We start from the raw sequence: 21,736 nt of genomic DNA, 5'->3' as shown, positions 1-21,736 counted from the left end.
ACCACACCAGCCTCCACATCCAGCAGGTTCACCTCCAAGATGGGCTGAGACCAGCCACTCAGACAGCTGCTGAAACAATTGGTTTGCATTGGATCTGTACACTGTTCTTGGAAGCTGAAAATGTCCTATTTCAGAGTGGTACAGAAATGGTAAGATTGTGTATCTGGATCTTTAAGTCCATCTCATGAAAAATGGGAGCAAAAACAAAAGTGTTGCGTTTATATTATTGTTGAGTACAGTTAGACATCCGTGTGACTAACTTTGACGTTCACTCCCCCACAGACATCGATGAGTGTGCGCTGCCCACTGGTGGCCACATCTGCTCCTACCGCTGTCACAACACTCCCGGCAGCTTTCACTGCTCCTGCCCGCTCAGCGGCTACACCCTCGCCCCGAACGGCCGCAGCTGCCAGGGTTGGCTTCGCACCGAAAATCACTCCACCTGGCTCAACAAAGACCTTTGAATCCACCTTTTCTCTCCACTTCTGTTCCAGATGTGGACGAGTGTGTGACAGGAACTCACACCTGCTCGGAGACTCAGAGCTGCTTCAACGTCCAGGGGGGGTTCAGATGTTTGGCTTTTGATTGTCCCCCGAACTACCGCCGAGTCGGAGAGACGTGAGTAACCGCTCTTAATCTGTGCTCCTGACCAGAGACCTTCTCACTGAACACCAGCTTATTGGAGAAATGTATTCATTTTGAACTGCATAGTGCAGGACACTCACTGTTGCTGAGTAGCACAATCCAGTTGCCTGGTTGCTGGGATTAAAGGGGCCCTATTGTGTTTTCTATGTGTCGGCTTGCTACGGTGTTAGCACTGAACAGTGTACAAGAATGTCCTTTCAAAATATCTTTGTCGGTATAAACGCCTCTCCTGCTCATGTCACTCTTGTCTTATAAACAATGTTTGTTTTAGCTGTGCTCAACACTTCTCTGAGTTAGATTTTTCATATGTAGCGCATTGGCCATTTTTCTGTTGTTGCTCTTACCATGTAAAACAGTTCGGTGGTTAAAACATTTCCAATATTACTTAAAAGCAAAGCTACTCCATGAGTATTTCAGAGTTCATTTCTGAAGAAAAAAACACAACAGGGCCTCTATAAGTCCAGTTTTTATTAGCTTGTGGGCACTTTGAAGTGAAACAACACACAACAGCAATTATCTGAGCTGTCAGTATCCAAACAAAGTAGATGGACCCTGTTTCACGATACCTCATCAACCCTTCAGTACTGTGTCATGACACCTCAGCTACCCATCACTACCCAGCAGTATCCAATGAGAAAACACATAAACACTGCAGAGATGACACGCGTCATTCTGCTGTCAAGGAAGTCACATGTAGGGCTTCACAATGGCTTCTAAAATACTGCTGGGTCTATGCTTCTATTCTGAGGGTCGCCCTGCCCAACTCAGCTCTGTTGAAAGCAAACAAAATGAATGAATTGCCTTTTCGTGTCGGGGGTTTTAAAAACGTGAGCTCAAGTTTGGCAGGTTCATGCTTGTTTTGTTGTCATTTAAGAAACACCTCGGTGATGTTGCGAGGACTATACACAATTGTGATGTTCCTAACTCACAAACTTTTACTGAAGTAATTTCCAGCTCTGTTGTAGTTTATCTACACAACTCCACAAAGCTCTTGAGCCGTTTAAAGTGACCAACTCACATGAAAACATGAGCTGACTAAAGTTAAAGGCCCCACCTGAGTGAGCCTGAGAGCCCCGGAGAGATGCTGCCACAGTCTGTTAACTGACACTCACCACAGTTACCCAGATTTAGCATGGATAAGAGTGCGTGGTCGTCCGGGTGGGTCTCCCCTCAAACTCCCCGTTGTACCTCTGCATGTGCCCGACCACAGCTGGACCCGTCCGTGGCATGTCGCGGCGTCTTGCTCTGATAGACAGAGCGGCTGCATGACAGCGCCGAGGTGCTTGGACGTCCTTCCACTGCATGCCTGCACGGCATTTGAACTGATGTCTGTCTCTCTCTCTCTCTCTCTGTGCCTGTGTGTTCCATCCCTGCCTCCATCCTGCCCCCGCCCCGCCCCGCCCCCTCTCTCTTCACAGTCGATGTGAACGCTTGCTTTGCAATGACTCTGTCGAGTGCCTGGCGCAGCCCCTGAGAATAACCTACTACTACCTCACCTTCCCCACCAACATCCCCGTCTTCACCAACATCTTTCGCATGGGCCCCTCCCACTCCGTGGTGGGCGACGACATCCAGATCGCCATCACCTCCGGCAACGAGGGCGGCTTCTTCCGGACGGAGCGGGTGTCCAACGGGGGCGTGATGTCCGTGGCCCAGCTCATCAACAAGCCGCAGGACTTTGACCTGTCTCTGGAGCTCAGCCTGCGGCGCTACGGCACGCTCAGCACGTACCTGGCCAAGGTGCTGGTGTTCGTCACCCAGGAGGAGCCCCGAGTTCCCTACAACCCCCTGCTAGAATAGGCACAGCCTTTCACCCGGGTCACTCGCCTGTAGAGGGCGCCGTATGCATGTGCCGCTGTCCAACCTTTCCACACAGTCACTAGCTGGTTAGCTGGAGTCACAGCTCTCGCAGTGACTCAACATAAACTTTTCTACTGAACCTTTCAAGCCATTGCCTTTCCTGAGTCCACACTCATTTATGAGCTTTTACAAATGTATTTTAATAAAGAAAATGACACACACACACCATGGCACAACTCACGTTCATCAGCCTTGTTTACACGGACTGAATTTTTATCTTGGGAATTTAACTCTTTTGGAAACACAGGACACAAGATCTTAAGTTGCCCAACACTGACACATTAATGTTTCCCATAATGCATCCCTCTATAACCAATGTAATGTAGTAACGTGTAATGTTGAAAAATATTATTTACTTAATCCAATCTTTATTTAAACTATCATTTATCTAGTTTCCCTGTGATATAAAAAATGTAATATGTATATTTTCTGTATTTTTATTTTTTAAGTATTATTTGTGTTTTACATATTTTTTCTCTTTGGTTTAAAAAAAAAAATCTAACAATACATTTATATTTAGAATGAATTTTGTCTATTTTTAATGTCATTTGATTGGCTTTATCCAACATTTCAACGCTTCAATTACAGCACAGAAATTGTCAATCATTTATGGAAAAAATTATTCCGAAATAAGTGTGGGAATAAATATGTAAAAATACATGTATAGAAAAGCGGAAATATTTATTTCAATTTCCTCATATTTCTGTTTATTTTTCCTATTTTATTCCTGAGTTATGACACTTAATATGACCGTATGATCTTGTTCCTGAAACTATTTATTAGAACTAAACCACATGCATTAAAAAGTAGCTCATTTTTACCTTTATAATTCTGTGTTACATCCACGTCTGAATATTCTTTTCCGGCCCATAAATTCGAGTTATGGACCTAAAGCACCGCTAGGTGGCGCCCGAGGACAGGCTAAACCCAGCGTTTCCTCAGGACAGCAGGAGAAACTTGAGGAGGCTGATGGAGTGTGATGATCCGCAGCCTGTCGTGATTTACGAGCTGGATGAGCAGTTTTCTATGAAAAGTCGAATGAGATCCACACATGTTTCAAGTCAGAGTCGCTTTGTGATAATGACATGGAGAGGTTTGGTCCAAGTCAGCGAAGAGTGCGGGCAGGCAGCGCAGCTGGGCTGTTGCAGGGTAACATGACGCGGCCTACGACTGCCGCTCAAGACGTTTTCTAAGTTTGTCTTTATCCATATCACATGTGAAACGCACAGACGTGTTTTTACCGCAAAGTAAGGAAAAGTACAACTGTTTTTGTGCAGTTTATTTGTGCAGTGTTGTGTAGTTAAATCTATCTGTCTGTCTGTCTCATAACATTTCTTGTCATTCATTTTTAACTCTTCTGATGGTACATTTCTGTAGTTGTTCCCATCTCCATACTCTTCTCCCTCTTTTCTCACACACACGTGTCCTGTTTCTCCACTGAAGTGTAGAATGCATAGAGGGTGGTGAAGAAAACCTGTTTGTCATGACTCAGGATGGTCTAGTCCAAGGCTCTGGACCTCTGGAGTTTTCAGGAGAGAGGGATGTCTGGGCCTCTTTATTTTGGGTGCTGCCCCGTGACCTGACCTGGAGGAGTCCGACCTTTTCAAAAGAGACCCTCAGTGAAACTGACTTTCTGCGCTCTACTCTGAGTCTCTGGCAGATTCTGATTCCCAGTAATGCAACCTGTCGCGACAGTGAGAGTCGAGTCAGGTCAGTGTGGAGCTCAGGCCTTGTGAGTTCTACTTCTTGTGCGAGTCGCTGTGCACCAGGTCGGTGTTTCACTCTGGACAAAAATGGTGATGCAACGTTCCAGCTCAGCTCATGAAAAAGCCATCATATTCCCAGGTTGCTCTGGAGATGGGCTCCCCTCTGGCTCAGCTCATGCAGGCGGCCGACGTCCAGGTCCTTTATTATCTGTCAAGCTGAGGCACATGGAAGGAATTGATGAGGAAGACAGTCACTTTTCTCACAGGAATTGGGAGGAAATGAGGGAGGAAAATGGGCTCCAGCAAAGGTAGCTCTTTTCTTGTGCGGGGAGAGTGGGCTGATCTGAGCATGTCACCCTTCTATCTGGACCTGGGTCTTCCCTTGGGACTTCTAGTGCTGAGGGCCCTGGTGAACCTCTATACCCCTTTGGCCACCTCAGCTGCCTCCTTTCTTTGCTCTACTCCACGTCCATGGTGGATGCCAGAGCTCTTAAACCCATGAAGCGGTGAAGCTCTCCACTTGAGAGTTGAGGGCTGTGGAATCCAAGCACAGCTGGACCGTGACCCCTCGATGTCGTCCTCCTTTCTATTGTAATTCCTGGTTCAAGGAAGGTTGGCACTGACGCTCTGACACAGTCTCTCCGCTCCAAATCCCTGGTGGATGATTGAGCCCTTCATCTAGTCTCCAAAAGACCTTCCTGAAGACTAGAATACGTGGAGTCCAGATCCTGGCGTCCTGTGAAGCTTCTGGCTCAGCTCTTTATTTCAAACCCAAGGATCAAAGTGGCAGGCAGGTTTCGGCTGGAGTTGAGTGAGGAGAGTGCCGAGCCTAAAAATAAGACCCCAGGAGAAGGCTCCCCCTTCAACATGGCCGCTGGCTGGCGGAGCGATGCGCCGCCATGTTTGTGTTGGGGCGTTATCAATGTGCCGGCTATAAATAATGGCAGCCCGAACTATGAAAGTCCTGACGCTTGACCAGAAGACTTTCATCCACAGAGTGTGTTTTTCTTTCTGGTCTGAAAGTATTAGGGATTTTCTACCGGGCCGGTGAAGCACGCGCTCGCTCGCTCGCTCGCTCGCACGGCGCACACGGGTTGTAATTAGCTCTGCTTGGCGATCCCCGACTTTGAAGTTCATCCCGGGTCATTATCTTCTCATAAATTTCCTCTGGGGCCCCAGCAGAGCGGGCGCTCACCTCGTCCCCCTGGGCCAGGCCCGGGTCGCGCTGCTTCTGCGGCTTTGGCCCGCTCCTTAGCAAAACTTGGATCCACCCTCTGTTTGCTAATTACAAGCCCCCACCCTGCGGCGGCGGGACGTTTTGCGAGGGGCTTCTCTGCTGGCCGCGCAGCTGAAGCCGGGTCGGGCCTGGAGCTGCGGCTGATGGGTCCCCTGAGGGCCGGCCCACGTCCACGGCTCATGACTCACGGCTGCCACGCACATTAACTGCACTTATACATGGCAACTTGGCTGTTTTCATATCCCAATATAACCCCCGTCCTTCCTTCCTCGCCGCTCTCAAATTGGGCCTTTTGGAAGTCGCCGCTTTTATTTCGCTTCATCACAACCTTTTTTTTTTTTTTTTTTTTGCTCCCAATCTTGATTTATGAGCGTTAAACATCTATGAGTCCCACTCATGCTGAAGGTGGAGCTGTCTTCACGTGGAAGTCCGAACTGGCTCGAGAGGCTTCCATGACAGTAGACATTTATTTACCCTGAATTCTCACAATACTTTGATTTTTCTCTGCAGAACCGCTGACATATAAGGAAAAAATGAGCCTTAAAAAGCTTATTTTTGAGATGCATCATAACACTAGCAGATAAAATTTAAATTAAATTAAATAAATTAAATTTTTGTTGTAATGCTGGTTGTAAATCAGCACAATTTAAGTATTGAAAATCATAGAGCTATTGCACTCTTTATAGCAGTATATATATTTTTTCATGATAAGGCTGGATTTAGTGGCACTATTTAAACTGCTTCAAGTGAAATTATTATTATTATTATTATTATTATTATTATTATTATTATTATTATTATTATTATTATTATTATGCTCAAAGCAGTTGTGCATTAGGCTTAAACTGATATTAAATATTTAATATTTAACTTCTGTTTTTTTTTCTCAAAAAAGAAAAGAATATATATATATATTTATATATATATATATATATAATTGTATTGTATTTTTTTACACTGTAAAATACTTTTGTTGACCTGCATGTTTGCTATAAACGTTATAGATGTCAAAGCAAAGTTTTGTTTCAGGTATCAAGCTATTATTCATGGATGAACGACAAAAAAATGAAATTAAAAAACTAAATAAATGACGAAAAAACAAACAAAAAAAAAAGAAATGTGTAAACAATCATAAAAAAAAACCTAAACATAATAATACATAGTACCTTTGTGGGACATGAAGCAGTTTCTGAGTCTTGATGAGGTGAAGGGCGGATGAATGAATATTCAGTTCAACATCATGAGAACGTCGGTGTAACAGTGTAATGACCTGCAGTGCAGACGTACACGCTGAGTAAAGTCTTTTGTTTGCAATACACGACTAAGGTCATGCTGATAGAGAAGTGCGTTGAAGTGTTGGTTAAAAGTATTTGTTCAATACTGGATGCATATCAGGATAATCTGCCGGGACTTTTAAAACAACTTTGTTCAAAATGTGGGGGAAAAGATGAAAGATTCTTGTAGTAATTAATACTAGAATTGATGGAAAAATCAGACTGTTATTTTGGTGGAATACTGCGTGAAAAAGTCCCAAATAATAGTAATGATAAGACAATATAATATATCCTGATTTCACTTTGATTTTATAGTGAAATTGAAGTTTCTACAAAAACATTTTAATGCGACACGATGTGATATTTAATGGGAATGATGCGTGTGCTATATGATAAAAAAGGCCTGTTATAATTCTCAATGGCAACGTCAGAAATCACCGTGTTGAAGAGCATTTTTTTCTTACGTTGAGGGGCTCATTTTTGAATGAAGTGCGGCGGCTCACAGTTCCATCATAAAACCTTCCATCGGAGGAGTGTTTGACTCAGGTCGCCATGGAGATCTCACACTCCACAATTCCCGCCTCGACTCCACGGATCCCACCGTTCCCGCTGACGTGTGACCGACTGGGCTCTGGAATGAACAGGCCACTAAATAAATGGAGGAGAGCTGCCAGAGCCGGCGGCCGGGGAGTCGTCTCATCCTGCAGCGCACAATTTAGGGCTCCTCAGCAGACGACTCCCCCTGCACCGTAAATCCTCTCGGGAGATTATCTGATGCTCAGCAAATCCAAACATTTTCCCCAGCAGGTCGTGGATCTTTTCCTGTGAGTGGAGTAAGTCGCTTCCCACCCAGAGCGGCGCAGCGTGTCCGTGCCAGACTGAGACTGTGTCCAAACTTCTGACAAAGCTACTTGTTCTATGACTAGATGTATTTTCTGCGAGGGCTGGAGGCGTCGACAGAACTCCGTTGTTCCAGATTCATCTGGAGCTCCAAAAAGAGCTGAGCCAGAAGGCAGAGCTCAGATTTCATGCACTAGAAACAGAGCAGTTAGAGCAGCCGGTTAGTTTCTCCTTAGGATTTAGGTACATTAGGATCTGCCTGAGACTCAGACTGGCGCTTTTGTCATCATGAGCTGGGAACGCAGCTCCCATGGGTCCATGAGACTTCATGAAATAGTGTTCTTATTCTCAGAGCCCACTAGATGGTGCGGTTAAAATTGATGTGAGGTTTCATTGAAAGGTTCTTTAAATCCCAAGATTGTGGAGCAGAGAGTGTCATAAGGACACTGCTTCATGAAGCATCATCAGTCCATCACTACCTCTTGGAGACCAGCTCGCTTCAGGTTTGACTAGGTGTCGTGGAGGTTTGTGTTCTGGGAGGGTCTGAGGACTTGGTCAGAAGTTCTCCAACTGGCCGGTTAGAGATGGTCTTATCACCCAGTGATGGTTCCGGCAGGCTCGTGCTGCAAGGTCAGGAGGATACGTCCCATGTTGACCCAGGAAGAGGTATAAGTTCTGGTCCAGGCTTTTGTCCTCTTCCATCCTGGCCACTTCGGGCTGGTCTGCAGGTACCATCAGAGCCCTGAACCTCTACCTTGTACAGGTCTGGCCCGTCAACTTGGGTCAGCATCACCCTTCACTGAGAAGATGATCGTGCAACTATTCGCTGGCTCTGCTCCAGGATGGTGGAACCATCCATCCATCCTCATCTGCTTATCTGTTGCCGGGTTGCGGGGCCAGCAGCTTTCAGACGGCCATGCCAAACGGCCTTCTGCCGGGCAACATCCACCAGCTCCAACTGGGGGATCCTGAGCATCTCCCAGGCCAATGTGAGATATAATCCCTGCCCCTGGTCCTGGGTTGACCCCTGGGTCTCCTCCCAGCTGCCTGAAGCACCTCCAAAGGGAGGCCTCCAGGGGGCGTCTTCATGAGACGCCTGAACCACCTCATGACTCCTCTCAACACAGACAAGCAGCGGCTCTCCTTTGAGACTCTCCTCGGTGACAGAACTTCTCACCCCATCTCTAAGGAAGACGCCCGCCACCCGTTGGAGAACACGAATTTCAGCCGCTTGTATCCGGCATCTCATTCTTTCGGTCTTGACCCACAGCTCATGACCATAGCTGAGGGTCGGGACGAAGATTGATAGGTGACTGGATGCCTTTTGGCTCAGCTCTTTCTTACACACAACAGTGCGGTGGAGCGACTGCAATACAGCCCCTGCTTCGCCGACCACTCGCCAACTCCCTTACCCCCCCACTCAAGAACGAGACCCCAAGATACTTAAACTTCTCCACTTGAGGCAGGGACTCATTCCTTACCCGGAGAGAGCAACCCACCCCTTCCTGGTTGAGAATCACGGCCTCGGACTTAGAGGTGCTGATTCTCATTCCAGCCGCTTCACAGTGAGATGCAAACCGATCCAGAGAGAGTTGAGGGTCGCATCGTGGTTGAGAAATTCTGTTGTGAGAAGGTCGGCACCGCAAATCCAAACACCTTGAGGTTCTGGCCCGAAGACACCTTCGCTCCCAGACCCTCAGAAAGCTATCTGAAGACCCCAGCTTACTCTGCGATGATGTATATGGACGCATGTCTCCGTTTCCAGGTTGCGGAGGCTGGATCGCTCCGACATCATCCGCTGCATCAAGTCCTGCCAGCCCAGCGACACGGCCTGCGTGCTGAACCCCACACACTCCGTGTCCCACACCTTCATCTCGCTGCCGACCTTCCGAGAGTTCACACGGCCAGAGGGTGAGTCCCGTCGTCTCCTTCTACTTCCTCCCTGTCCGTCCATGAATGAGCTCAGCCTTGGTCACAGCGCCTCCTCTGGTCAGGGGTGATACCGTCCTGAACGATTTATCCCCTGGTACATTTCATGGCGCTGTGTTTTTAAGCAAGGATGCTTCGCCACTGGGCCACCAGACAAGTCCTCTCCCCTCAAATGTTCTGGCTGCCGCAGAGCGCCGTGTGCCGCGATGTTCCAAGAAACCGCAGTAATCACCAGCAGACGCTGACAGCTGACAAGCATCTATTGGCCGCCGTGCACTCATGCTCTGTGTCAGCAGGACTAAAAAGCTCTTGTCCTCGCTCGCGTCGGCACGTAAACCACTGCAGGCCTTTTCTCCCTGCATCAGTATTAGAGAGGCTCAACCTTCCCGTGACCTTCTCAGGGCGCAGTAAACACAGAACTTTCCATTTTCTCCTCCATTATCTCCCTCCCAGAGTTAAAAATACGAGCTGACGTTTGTTTGGCGGCGCAATCCCGGCGTGATTATGAAGCCGTCCGTGTCTAATTGTTATCTACACAGAGATTGTTTTCCTGAGAACCTCGGTGCCGGCCTTCGGAGGATATCAGCTCGGCAGCTACGACGTCAAGTTCGAGATCCTGGAGGGCAACGTGGAGAGTGCGTTCGACATCATCAAGCGCGTCGAAAGTGGCATGATTGTGGGTAAGTGAAGAAACAGCAGACGAAAGAATGATCAAATAAAGGCCTCATGAAAATCACGAAAACAAAAAGGGATATTTTTAAAATACAATTTTAAAAAATATAACTAAAAATACACTTCATATTTATTTATTATAATTATCATCTCAAGAAAAGAAGACCATTCAATAACTTAAGAACTGATTTAAAATACATTTAAAATGTATTTAAAAAAAATATATAATGTATCCATATATAAAAAATAAATAAATATATATATATATATATATATATATATATATATATATATATATATATACATTCTACACAATAATAAAATAAAAACAAAAAACATTTAAGTTTTTCCATTTTTTTTCCCAACAATTTTATAATCTTAAATAAATCTTCATTGAGATGTAGCTTTTTGTAAAACAGAAACACAAACAAAAGTATTTGTTAATGTATGGACTGAAATTATTAAAAAAATTTTTTTTAAATATATATATATGTATGTATATATATATATATATATATATATAAAGCAAAACTCAGTTTCACAGAGAAATATAGAAAACACCATAGTAAATGGGAAAAACTACAAATGAATATTAAAATGAATAAAGATGACTAGAAATAATCCCTTCCAGTTGGACTGCTTGTTCATCAGTCTGCATCAATGATGTCATCGGCTTCCACTGCTTCTCTGGTCCGTGAGAATTTGTCATCAAAGATTTCTCCATTGATTCCCTGGAGTTTGTGCCATTAGAGGCTGAGGTTATGAAGACCGATGAAGTGAGACGTGACTCGGTGACAGAGCGAGAGAAACGTGCGGAAGCGGCTTTTCTTCCCTGTGGTTGAGCGCATTGTTCCGTCCTCCCTCACGAGGCCTCGCCGGAGCTTTAGAGCCCTTAAAAATGCGCCACATGAAAGGGTCCTTGTTTGTCAGGAGGTGCCTTGCTCCTGGAGCTGCCGGCTACAGCTCCCGCGTGTTAACACCAGAGCTCTCTGAGTGGCGCTGGAGTCGTTGGGCTCATGGCGCCGACCTGCCGCCGACTCACTGCTCTCTGCCAGGTCCACTGACTCGCAAAGGTGATTTCGCCACCTTGGCCAAGAGATGGTTCCACTCCACCTCCTCCTCCTCCTCAGTGTTCCGTCGCTGGACCGACTCAAAATCAGTTGCACATGCACCAACATGGAAACATGCGATCGATGATGTAGTGCGAGCCGCGCTTTCCGGGTTCCTCTTCATCCATCATGTTGTGATGACAAGGCTGACAGGGCTGTGATCCTGTGAACCTGCTACACAACGGAAAACAAAGATGTCTCATAATGCTTCATAACGTCGGTGAAGCTGCAAGAGTTTAAAGGTGAAATTCAGCAGGATAGTCTGCTTCCTGAGTCCATGTTCCAAAAGGCATGAGGGGCCACACAGGCGGTGAATCCGTGGAGCTCAAGCACCTGCGGAGCATGTTGGACTGGGTGTCTCCGTGTGTGTTGGGTCCATGAAAGCAGCAGGTCCATAGGTTTCACACAGCTTCCTCACCTGCAGTGTTTTGGTCGAGACCTACTGACCCCTTACCAAGACAAGACCAAGACCAGGGCATTCAGAGCCCAAGGCCAAGACCCGAAACTGACTACAGACTTCACACACACACACACAAGTCGATCAGTCACTTAGACAAGAAGCAGTAGTCATTTTTCAGAATAGATCAACAACTGAAATGCTATGATTGGAGCAAGCTAGCAGTTTGTTCTGGATTGACTTTGCCTCCTCACTGGTCTTAGTCTCATCCCAGTATCAGGCCCACAAGGTCTTGGACCTGGTCTGTGTATGCTCTGGTCTGGGTCCCGGCTCGGTGGTCTCCACTGCAACACACTGCTGCACTGAACCACAAAAGTCAAAATACAGACTCTCAGATAAAAGGAGGAGTCAGAGATTTGAGTCTTTTTTTTCATCACGTACGGGACATTCTTCAGTCTAAGAATCCACCGCTAGATTCCGCTCATATTTGAGAAGCAGGTGGAGAAATGCTTGTGCGGTTAATACCCCGCCGACATGAAGAGGAACGACGGAGGACGGCGCGTCTCGGAGCAGGTAGTCCCGGCGCTCCGCAGCGGCGGGCGGAATGTGAGCCTCCTGTGTGAGACATGACTCCTGCTGTGCGAGTGGAAAGTGCTGCTCGCTGATGAAGACCTGAGGACAGCGCAGCAGATAAGCAGACAACTTGGCGTTTAATCCGCTGTCATCGCGACGGATCACGTGGTGGAGTGCGGCAGAGAGCGCCAGGCCCACGAGGAACCTCTGTCCGCCCCGCCAGAGATTAGGCCCGTGAATCAAAACAGGATCCTCTCCTCCCAGCCGCTCCCTCGGGTGGTCCTCACCCATCAACCTCCAGAGCGGCAGATAGTGTCACGCTGGCGGAGATAAACCACGGAAATGTAAATAAAGCCAGTAATCCGCGCCGACATTTACAATGAGAGGAATAAATGTGTCTTAATAAGTCATTAGATGCACTTATCTCCTTCAGTCGCACCATCAGTTTGACTTATGCCCACCGTAACTCTTCCGTCCTTCCTGGACCTCTGAAGGGAAGCGCCGCCGTGTTTACTCAGCCACTCGTCTGGAAGTTCTTTCATCATGCGCTGTAATTCATTTTTCATGCTGTTTTGATGAGAAACAAGTAAATATGTGGCGGGTTTGTGGGACGGCTTCCAGCGTACAGGAAGTGCAGGGTTCCTGGTCGTTTTTCCTTTCAGAGATGGTCTTTATTCGTATCAGTCAGGGATGGATGGATCACATGGATTGATCAAAACCTTCATCATGTGAAAAAATGAACCATTCATTTATTTTAATTCAGACATCGCACCAGACACTTTTCTTTCAAAAGCGTCAGGTGTGATGTGTGACAAAAGGGTGTCGGCAAGGATGAAAGGGAACGTGTCCAAAAGGGTGGTGAGGCCAGCAATGTTGTATGGTTTGGAAACAGTGGCACTGAGGAGAAGACAGGAGGCAGAGCTGGAGGTAGCAGAGATGAAGATGCTGAGCTTCTCTCTGGGAGTGAGAGCAGGATGATGATAGGATCAGAGGGACAGCACATGTGCTCAGGTGTTTAGGAGGCCAAGTCGGAGAGGCTGGATGGAGATGGTTTGGACATGTACAGAGGAGAGAGAGCCAGTACATTGGTAGATGAAGATGTTGAGGTTGGAACTGCCAGGCAGAAGGTGGAGAGGAAGGCCACAGAGGAGATTGATGGAGGTGGTGAAGGAGGACATGAGGTTTGTAGGTTTGAGAGAAGAGGAAGCAGAGGACAGGGGGAGGTGGAGGAGGATGATCTGCTCTGGCCTCCCCTGAAGGCAGAAGCCCAAAGAAAAGAGAAGTCAGACGCATTTTTACATACCTCTTCAAGGAGGAAAAAAATAGAAAAACCTGCAGACTGCAGCAACTGTTATGTCAAAAGGACACAACTGAAAAACATGTCCAGTGAACCCCCTTCATTGCGGGGGTTACGTACCATAAATAACCCACGACAGGCAAAATCCTTGAAGTATTTTTTAACAATTACAACTATACAATACTGCACTATAGAATGAAAAAAGATCAAAACTGCTGCGGAACCAGCGTCTCACTTTCATGAGCCCAGAAAACTCTCCGTGCTCCGTCAATTGCTGGAGCTTTAAATGGCGTGTTTCATTTTAACGCGCTTCCCTGTGCAGCATTTTCTCCTGCGTGTGCTGCGGAATGCAAATTTCAGATGACAGATTGAAAGAACCTTCACAGCAGACATGCTGCTGCTTAGTGAGCAGTGAGTCAGCAGGAGCGGAGGCATCACAACCAGTGGGGCTTCATCAGTTGTGTGATCAGTTGTTGTGATCGGCAGTGACAGGTAGTGATGGCATTTACTGTTCACGCTGATATCGACCCATCGTTATCGGTGAGTGATCGATCAGAGCATCCCTAGTATCAGTGCTGGACATCAAGAGATTTCTCTCAACTCAGTTGAAATGATCTTGGCTCTCATTTGGTACAGAGTCTGGTGCTTTCTGTGTAGTGTTGTGTGTCGAAGGGGTGGTTGCACCTGTTTCCCTGCATGGTTTCTGCTCTAAATGCTCAGTTGCTGCATGACGATTAGCTTCTTGCTGATGCGTCTGGCCAGCAGGGGTCCGTGCGGTGGCTCCACACACATGCACAAGGTTGCACACATTATTTTGGTCCACCAAAGTTGTGGCAAAGATAATGGTGCGTGTTATGTCATCTCAGCTGCTGCAGCCCGCAACTGCAAAAACAGAAAATCCTCGAAAAAGAACCGACCGGTTCCCCAACGGCCACTTTGCGATGATGTCACAAGCCAGCGACCGACACCGTCCAACAATGACACACGGGTCATTTGAGAGTTCCGTGGATCTGACTGGCGCTTAATTGACCTTTAAATGTGAAACCACAGGAGCTGCTTTGGAGCGGTCAGAGCCGTGTTTGGACAGCCGGACTCCACCGTCCGCGTCATGTCCGCGACCTCGTAAATGTGCGATGAGTTCCCGCGGGACGGATGCCCAGTCGGCCCGGGTAAATCGGGCACCCGGAGGTTGCTATCGCCGTCATCTGATTCCAGTTATTTGTCGCAGTAACGTATCAAGTGAGAGATCGGTCCTGGCTCGTGGGCCGGTGCTGGAAAGAGTTTGGAGCTGGTTCTGGTCACGAGTGCATCAGCTAATCATTGAGTCAGAAACCGCAGTTTGTTTTGTTGATGTTTATGCCAAGACGTGTGCTGCGCATGGCTGACACTGCTGCATACAAACCCACCGTATTTGCACTTATAATGAGCCCCAACCCTCCTCCAGCGCCATTATCCTGCGTGTTGGGAGCCGGTCCAGCGCCTGGACCTGCTCCAAGGGTTTCACTGCAGTGAGCATGCACAGCGCCATAACCAGCATGTCATTATACAATACTGCGGTGCAGCCAACACATACTTTTCATTTGTCTCTGGTGTTAAACCCACTCATTTGGGATTTTGTCATACACTTCCGCGCTGAGTTTTGGAAACCAGAAAAGCCCCGAAATTGTACTGTTTACATGTAACCCTTCAATGTTGCAGCCCGCACGGCCATGAAAGATGACAAATGCCTTCGAGCTCTCGCTTCACTGCCTTTGCGGCGCTGCCTGTCCAAGTGCTGCGCATTTATTTAAGGCTGTTTTCTTCTTCGGGGTTGGCCGAACGGTGCGGCGGAATGTTTGCGAGAGTGGACAGATGTTTGTTTGATGGTGCCTGCTGGGGCCAGCGGTGTCACCCTTCGACCCTGCGGTGGATACCTCAGTCAGATGGAGAGCTTCCAAGAAGCTTTCAAAGGTTACAGCTCTGTCTCCTGTCTGGGCAGCCTGAGCTAACATGACCTTAGCGTCCAGCCGGAGGGCAAACTGAGCGACCCACGGGCTGTTTATTCGTATCTATCTCAGGTGCAATGGTGGCGAATCAAAGGCTTTTTTTGAGGAAACGCTAAAGCGGAGATTGCGGTTGCGGTTGCACCTCAGGGTTACGGAGAGTGCGCGGAGGCCCAGCTGTTAGCGGATGATTTCCCCTCATCGAGGATACCGCCGAGCGTTTGATGGGCTGCTGACGGAAACACACTGTCGTCATTTAGGATTTTCTCCAGGCTTTCAGAGAGGTCACTCACATCCAAGTTAAACCTGCTTCGTGCAAAGCGTAAGCAGACGCAATTGGACTTTTCTCAGCGTCAAGGTCGACCGAACGTAAGTTCGACGAAAGCCTGTGGCTATAAGGTTATATCAACAGATGGTGGAGGTGAAATGCTCTCGCTGCCTCACCATGGAAATTATATGAGACATGGAACAGTTCTTTTTACCAGTCAAACAAAGGTCACCAGGTTTGCAGAGGCCGCCAGTCATCACTGTTCTTCTTTGGTCCCTCATTCAGAGAGTGCAGACCTCCATCACTTTGCTTTATGCAATCACTTTGGGAGTGACCTCCATCACTCTGTTCTTGGTTCTTGAATGATTGTGCAATCTAGTAATCCAATTCTGGACCCTTCAAATGAGTCTTAGATCCCTTTATTGTTGCAGTCCAGAGCATTGCCGATCTAAGCTACAGTAGCTGCCAGATCACTAGCTGTCTTGTGAACCTCCTTGTTTGTTTGCTGGTCGCTTCTCTGTGTCTGTGTCTGTGGTTGAGCCCTGTACCGATAATGAGGACTCGGCTCTGGCGTTTCCAAACACGCTACAGTGCCGACACATTTCTGCTTCTGTGCGTAGCCTCCTTCACTTCAGCAAAACTTCGACCTTGATAACTTGTCGCCATTGTGTGTTTTCTTAACCAAGGACCGAATCTTTTGTTGTGATTTTCTGGTGGTTTACAGTGGTTCAGCACCATGAACTTTCTGAACCCTCGCTGGCATCGGTCAGTTCGGACTGTGTGCCATCTCGATTGGCCAGCGTCTGCGTGTCAGTTGTGGCTGGTGTTAGGTTTAGGGGAAGGTTCGCACTTTGTGACGGGTGCTGTGGAAACAATAAAGCCCTAGCTCGGCTGCAGTCGCCACGCAACCCAAAACAGCAAAACACGGGGCAACCCTGGCAAAGTTGGGCTCCGCGCCCCAAAATTCATTATCAGTGGAATCTGCTGAGCGTCTGCAGACCCAGACTCAGAAGGACAGAACCAGGCGACACAAGCTCGCGGAGCTCTCAGAGCCAGGGAGGATTCCTGGAGGAATGACTCGATGGTTGTATCGCGTGACTGCGACCGCTCCCCTCCATCCAACACATGGGACTCATTTATGCTCGCGGGCCACAGTGATGGTGCCACAAACAGCAGGCCGCCCGAGGGAGGAAGGGAGACAGCGGCATTAGCGGGGAAGGGGATCTGCCACCGTACATGTCACTGCACCAGCCGACATGAAAGCCATCGTCGTCGCACATGAGAGAGGGATTTTCTGTTTCATTACATAAACGGCAAAAGGGAAAATGTAGAACGCTTAATTTGCCTGCCAGTAACCGAACATCAGGAGCGCAGCTTGAGTGTAATTCGCCTCCACACCAACAACAATTTCGACACAGATAATCCAAAGCCAAACATTTGGTGATTATTGGAGCAGATGTTGGGGTGTGGCCTCCATGAGAATTCAAGATCTTCTACATGAAGATCACCTGGGGCGACCACTCCCGTTCACGACGGTGTTACTCCCTGTGTTTGGGTCCAAAAAGGACGAGCCAAAGTTCAAAGGTTAGGCTGCAGAGGGAGCTAACGTTAGCTCGTTGTGCAACACAACTACTGGTACAGGGCGTTTGCTACATGAGCAATGACTGAGTTTAGGGGTGACTTCTGCGCTGCTTGTATGTAAAGTGGTGCAACTTTGTTGGAGGTGCGGCGAGCGCATGAAGGTGTAAGGTGATCTACAGCGTCACTCGAAGACAAACAATATGTGCGACGTAGTTATTTGCAAGTTAATGCTGGGAATGACTTTAGCTTGAAGGCGCTAAGTGAGGGCGTAACATGGGGTGCGTAGGTTGAAGGTGTGATATCGTGAACGTCTGGATTGCGTGGGTGAGCTGCTGTGCATCGGTTCTCAAAGGCGGCTCTGAGTCTAGTCATTGGAAGCGTCAATACTGGCGACATCCCTGCTTGAAGTTGATATCGTTGTCATGTTCTAGTCAACACCACCAAACCTGACACCAAGACTGGGACCAAACTCGATACAGAAGTCTATAGACTCTCACTGCAGAAGAAGCTGTATTTGTTTTTTGATCTGAAATACTTTTGTTTGGTCCTGATCTGGGTCTACAGTTCGGTGGTCTACATCAATGCTTGAGGTGAGCAGCTTGACTGTTTGAAGGCTGTTATACCTCGATGGTATTTCAAGTGGGGTAAACACACGACATCAGGCAGTTTATCTCCCAACTTTGCCCCTGTCCGACTGTGCTGTCTTTGAAAAAGCTGTTGAGTTGGGTTTTGAAATTTGGTCTGCATGACCACTCTGTTTAGTTTCGGTGAGTGTTTCTTTTTGTGTAGATGATCTTTGACCCTGCTGCAGTTTTGTTTTGCTGTTTAGTTGCTCCAAGCTAAAAAGCTGACTCCGCATTGTTGACAAAATATTCTACGATTCAGCCACGGAAACTTCCGTTGGTAAGTCGATGTGTTTAATATATGAACATAAATAAGTTATTTGGTTTGTTAAGTCAAACATGCACACGCAATCCGTCCTACTCTCCTGTAATGTTTAGTTTTACAAAAAGTAAGTAAGTGCAAGGAAAGTAAGCTCTGTGTCCGTTCAGCAAGTTTTCATGCCATGTTGTTTGCTAGCCGTTTGGTTACGTGTTAGCTTATGTAACTGTAACATAATCCCTGGATAAACGTCTTTGAAAATGGCTGACATACAATCGTAGATGTTCAAAATTTCCGATCACAAATCTTGGCTTTTGTGGAGAGTCTCAATCGCTCTCGACTCGAACTGTGACTTGGAACCGGTTGTAGCCAAAGAGCCGACTGAAACTTAAATCCTGAGGAGAGAATCTCGCTTCCATCGGCTGAAGTCTTCTCCTGGTCTGATCCTTCAGGAGGCTTGCGTCAAGATTTTTCTATCGGGATTTTTATGTCACAAAAAAACACCACCACAACCACCATCATGTGTTGCACATCCATGTTACGTCAGAGTTTTCTGGCTGAGAGGACGGGCCACTAGGTCGGTGGTGGAGTCTGTGGCGCACCACAATCGGAAGAGTCAACAGCACCTTTTTTACCTTCATGTTTGGGGTCTCTTTCTAGCGAATCCTCGCCCCCCTTTCCGTGGGCCGTGCCTTCATCTGAAGGCACAATGCTAGAGATGTCATCACTGGAAGTGGGTGTGGTTTGAACTCCCAGTTTTAAAATCATTGAAACCTTTACGTGAAGTTTCACTCACTGTTTGGTTTTGTCGCCATGGCACTTGGACTGTGGTGAGTCATGGCTGCGTCAGATGTCTGAATGCAGCTGAGGAACAAGGTAAATGTAAATGTTCTCTGTCCGGGTTCTAGTCTGCAGCTCCTCCTCGATCTGCATCTGCGACTCTGGTTCCTAGCAAGTCCAAGGAGAAGGACCGCAGCGTCGATGATATAATATCTGCAGATGATTCAGTCCAACATGTTGGTTATTACTAATAGAACCTTCACGGTCCGTGCCGTCTCTTGAGTCGACATGTCTTTAACAGAGACCAGGACGCATTCTTCAGTTGGCGGCGCTGGAGCTGCGACGCACATGTGGCCGATCATCACCACATGTGATCCGCAAGTGCCAGCGCCACATTAGTGACTCACCAGAAGAGCCGGGTGCCGACTGAGAGCCGATGTGGCTGCTGCTTCAAAGACTTCCTGTGACAGCTCGGGAACGTTCCTTCAAACCGAATGAAGCCGTTGGATTGGTCACAAGTTCCACGGCCGCAGAGAGAGGCAGAGTTCTTCAAATGATTAGTGCGAAGCCGAGGGGAGCCATTATACGACCCCAGAAATATTACATTTGTTGTCTTTGGAAAAGCCTCGTGCCTGACAGAAGCAGAGGGGAGTTACTCGCTAACCTTTATGGAGAGCAAATGCACGACGTTTCATATACTTTCTTCTTCTTTTATTGTGTTTGTCCGATGGTGAGTCAGTCGGGAACCCGCTGGTACAAGCTCACTTAAAGAGCCTGGCAGTTGGGACTGGGTTACACGTTGAAATTGTTCTGTGCACCGCGTGTGAGTCGTGTCTTTAGTTTGGTACGTTTGTTACATTGTAGTTCTGAACTTAGTTATTTAAGATTCAGACTTTGTTTCAGTCACATAGAGTCTGCAGTGACAGATTTAAACAGCAACAGCAACTGTTGTGTTCCACAAGTATCTTAAAAGCACTTGAAATGTTTATTGAACTTTATTTTTAGCTAATTTTTCTTCCTTTCTTCTGTTTTTCCCTCTGATTGTTATTTATTTATTTCATTTTCTATTTTTTTTCCAGACAGATCGTCAGAAAATGCGCACCATATTCATCATTTCATGCATCGCTTTAAAGAATTATTTTGTTTTTCATTTCGAATGCTCAATGTTCAGTGTTACAGCAATTAGCATTCTTGTTTAAAGAAATTGACAATGAAACTATACATTTATTTATTTATTATTTAATTAGAAAATATTACATATCTACAATAAAAACTAAAATATCTCAAAAATATATGTAACATTCACAAGTGCCATTTTAAAAACGTATTTAAAAATTATTTATTATTGTATATTAAAAAAATACAGTTTTCATTAATATTTGTTGACTTTTCTCTGCTTGTTAAAAAAAAGATACATTTTACTTAATAATGAACTGGTGTTTTCATTTACTGTTCCTTTATTAAACCGCTTTTCCTGCTACTGACCACTGCCGACATCAAGATTTTGTGACAGCTGGTCATAATGTTATGGCTAAACTGTGCCAATACTTTTCACCTTGTATTTTTGTCCTTGGAACATTGTAGGAAGCACATCAGTTAGCGTGCGCTACTAGTTCAGACCAATGTTCTAATAGGCTGAAACGAGAACAAACTTGAGTTGCTAGTGTCTTCCTGCTCCCGCCCCAGGTGTGGTCCGGCAGACGAAGCCTCTGATTGGTCCGCTGACAACCACGCTGAAGCTCTCCATGCGTAACCTGACCGCCCAGGGCGACTCCTCCCAGAACGTCATCAACGTCCACGTCTTCGTGTCCGAGTTCTGGTTCTGAGGTGCCGGCGTCTCGGGCCGCGGTGGCTGACTGACAGCGAGACGTCAAACACGCTAGTTTGGAAGTGTAACAGGAAGACTTGCATGAGTTGGCTGAACATGAAGAATGAATATACGTGTCATGATATTACACGCTACGAAGCTTTTTATCATCCCGGAATAAACATTATTTTAGTTACGTGATCGAGTTCTGGTCTTTTTGTGGGTCGGATGTTGACGACTGAAGTCCGTTTTCAATAAATGTGATGGTTTTTGCTTCCAACCTTTAACCTTCCTCTGAAGCTCCATCGATCTTCCTGGCGATAGACCAGCAGTTGGACCTCCTTTCTTTAACCTCCTTCCAAGAGCCGAACTCCATCCACCCCAGACCGCCTTTCCATTCCTCGCCAGCCCTTCAACCTTCTTCACCCCACTGCAGACCACCGTCCTGTCCAGAACCTCCCTGCCCTCTCAGACCTAAACATTTTTCTCATCGAAGACTCTGACCTTTCAGAACCCAGACCCTCCAAACCTTTGTAGACATTCCAAACGTCACACTGCAGACCAACTATTCGGGCCACCAAAGAGTGCTCCTCCACTTCCTTCCTCTCTTGGACCTTCTTCCAGCTCAGACCCTCATATTTCCAAACATCCCTCCAGAGACCTCTTCCCGACCCCCTTCTTATTACTCACCACCCATCTGGACCCATCCTTCTGAATCATCTCCCTTTGAACGGCAGACCTCCGTCATGTCGACCCTTGTGTCTACTGCTCAACACCCTACCTCAAACTTCTCATCGACTCAGACGTCTTTCCTTCTATCTCAGACCTCGGAATTTCGCTTGTAGGTACGAGTGGTTGTCTGTCATGTGATGGACTAGAGACCTGTCTACGGGGTTC

At 47.0% G+C, this 21,736-nt stretch overlaps 1 protein-coding gene across 3 annotated transcripts in view; it reads left to right on the top strand.

Annotated features, from left to right (window-relative positions):
• Window positions 1-21,035, top strand: part of fbln1 (fibulin 1) — a 31,980-nt gene extending 10,945 nt beyond the window's left edge. For 2 of the 3 annotated variants that reach the window (XM_053886556.1, XM_053886555.1), the window contains 5 exons: window positions 283-414; window positions 495-618; window positions 9,328-9,473; window positions 10,031-10,171; window positions 20,719-21,035. In XM_053886556.1, the coding sequence (XP_053742531.1) occupies window positions 283-414; window positions 495-618; window positions 9,328-9,473; window positions 10,031-10,171; window positions 20,719-20,858 (683 nt within the window). In that variant the 3' untranslated portion in view covers window positions 20,859-21,035. Of the gene's footprint in view, window positions 1-282; window positions 415-494; window positions 619-2,063; window positions 3,516-9,327; window positions 9,474-10,030; window positions 10,172-20,718 lie in introns of those variants that run through there. The other variant, XM_053886557.1, reaches the window with a different exon arrangement.
• The last annotated feature ends 701 nt before the right edge of the window (window positions 21,036-21,736 follow it).

The sequence above is a fragment of the Synchiropus splendidus genome, chromosome 14, assembly GCF_027744825.2.
Source record: "Synchiropus splendidus isolate RoL2022-P1 chromosome 14, RoL_Sspl_1.0, whole genome shotgun sequence".
Taxonomy (NCBI): domain Eukaryota; kingdom Metazoa; phylum Chordata; class Actinopteri; order Syngnathiformes; family Callionymidae; genus Synchiropus; species Synchiropus splendidus.
The sequence above is the reverse complement of the archived record's forward strand: the minus strand, read 5'-3'. Positions and strand labels throughout refer to the sequence as shown.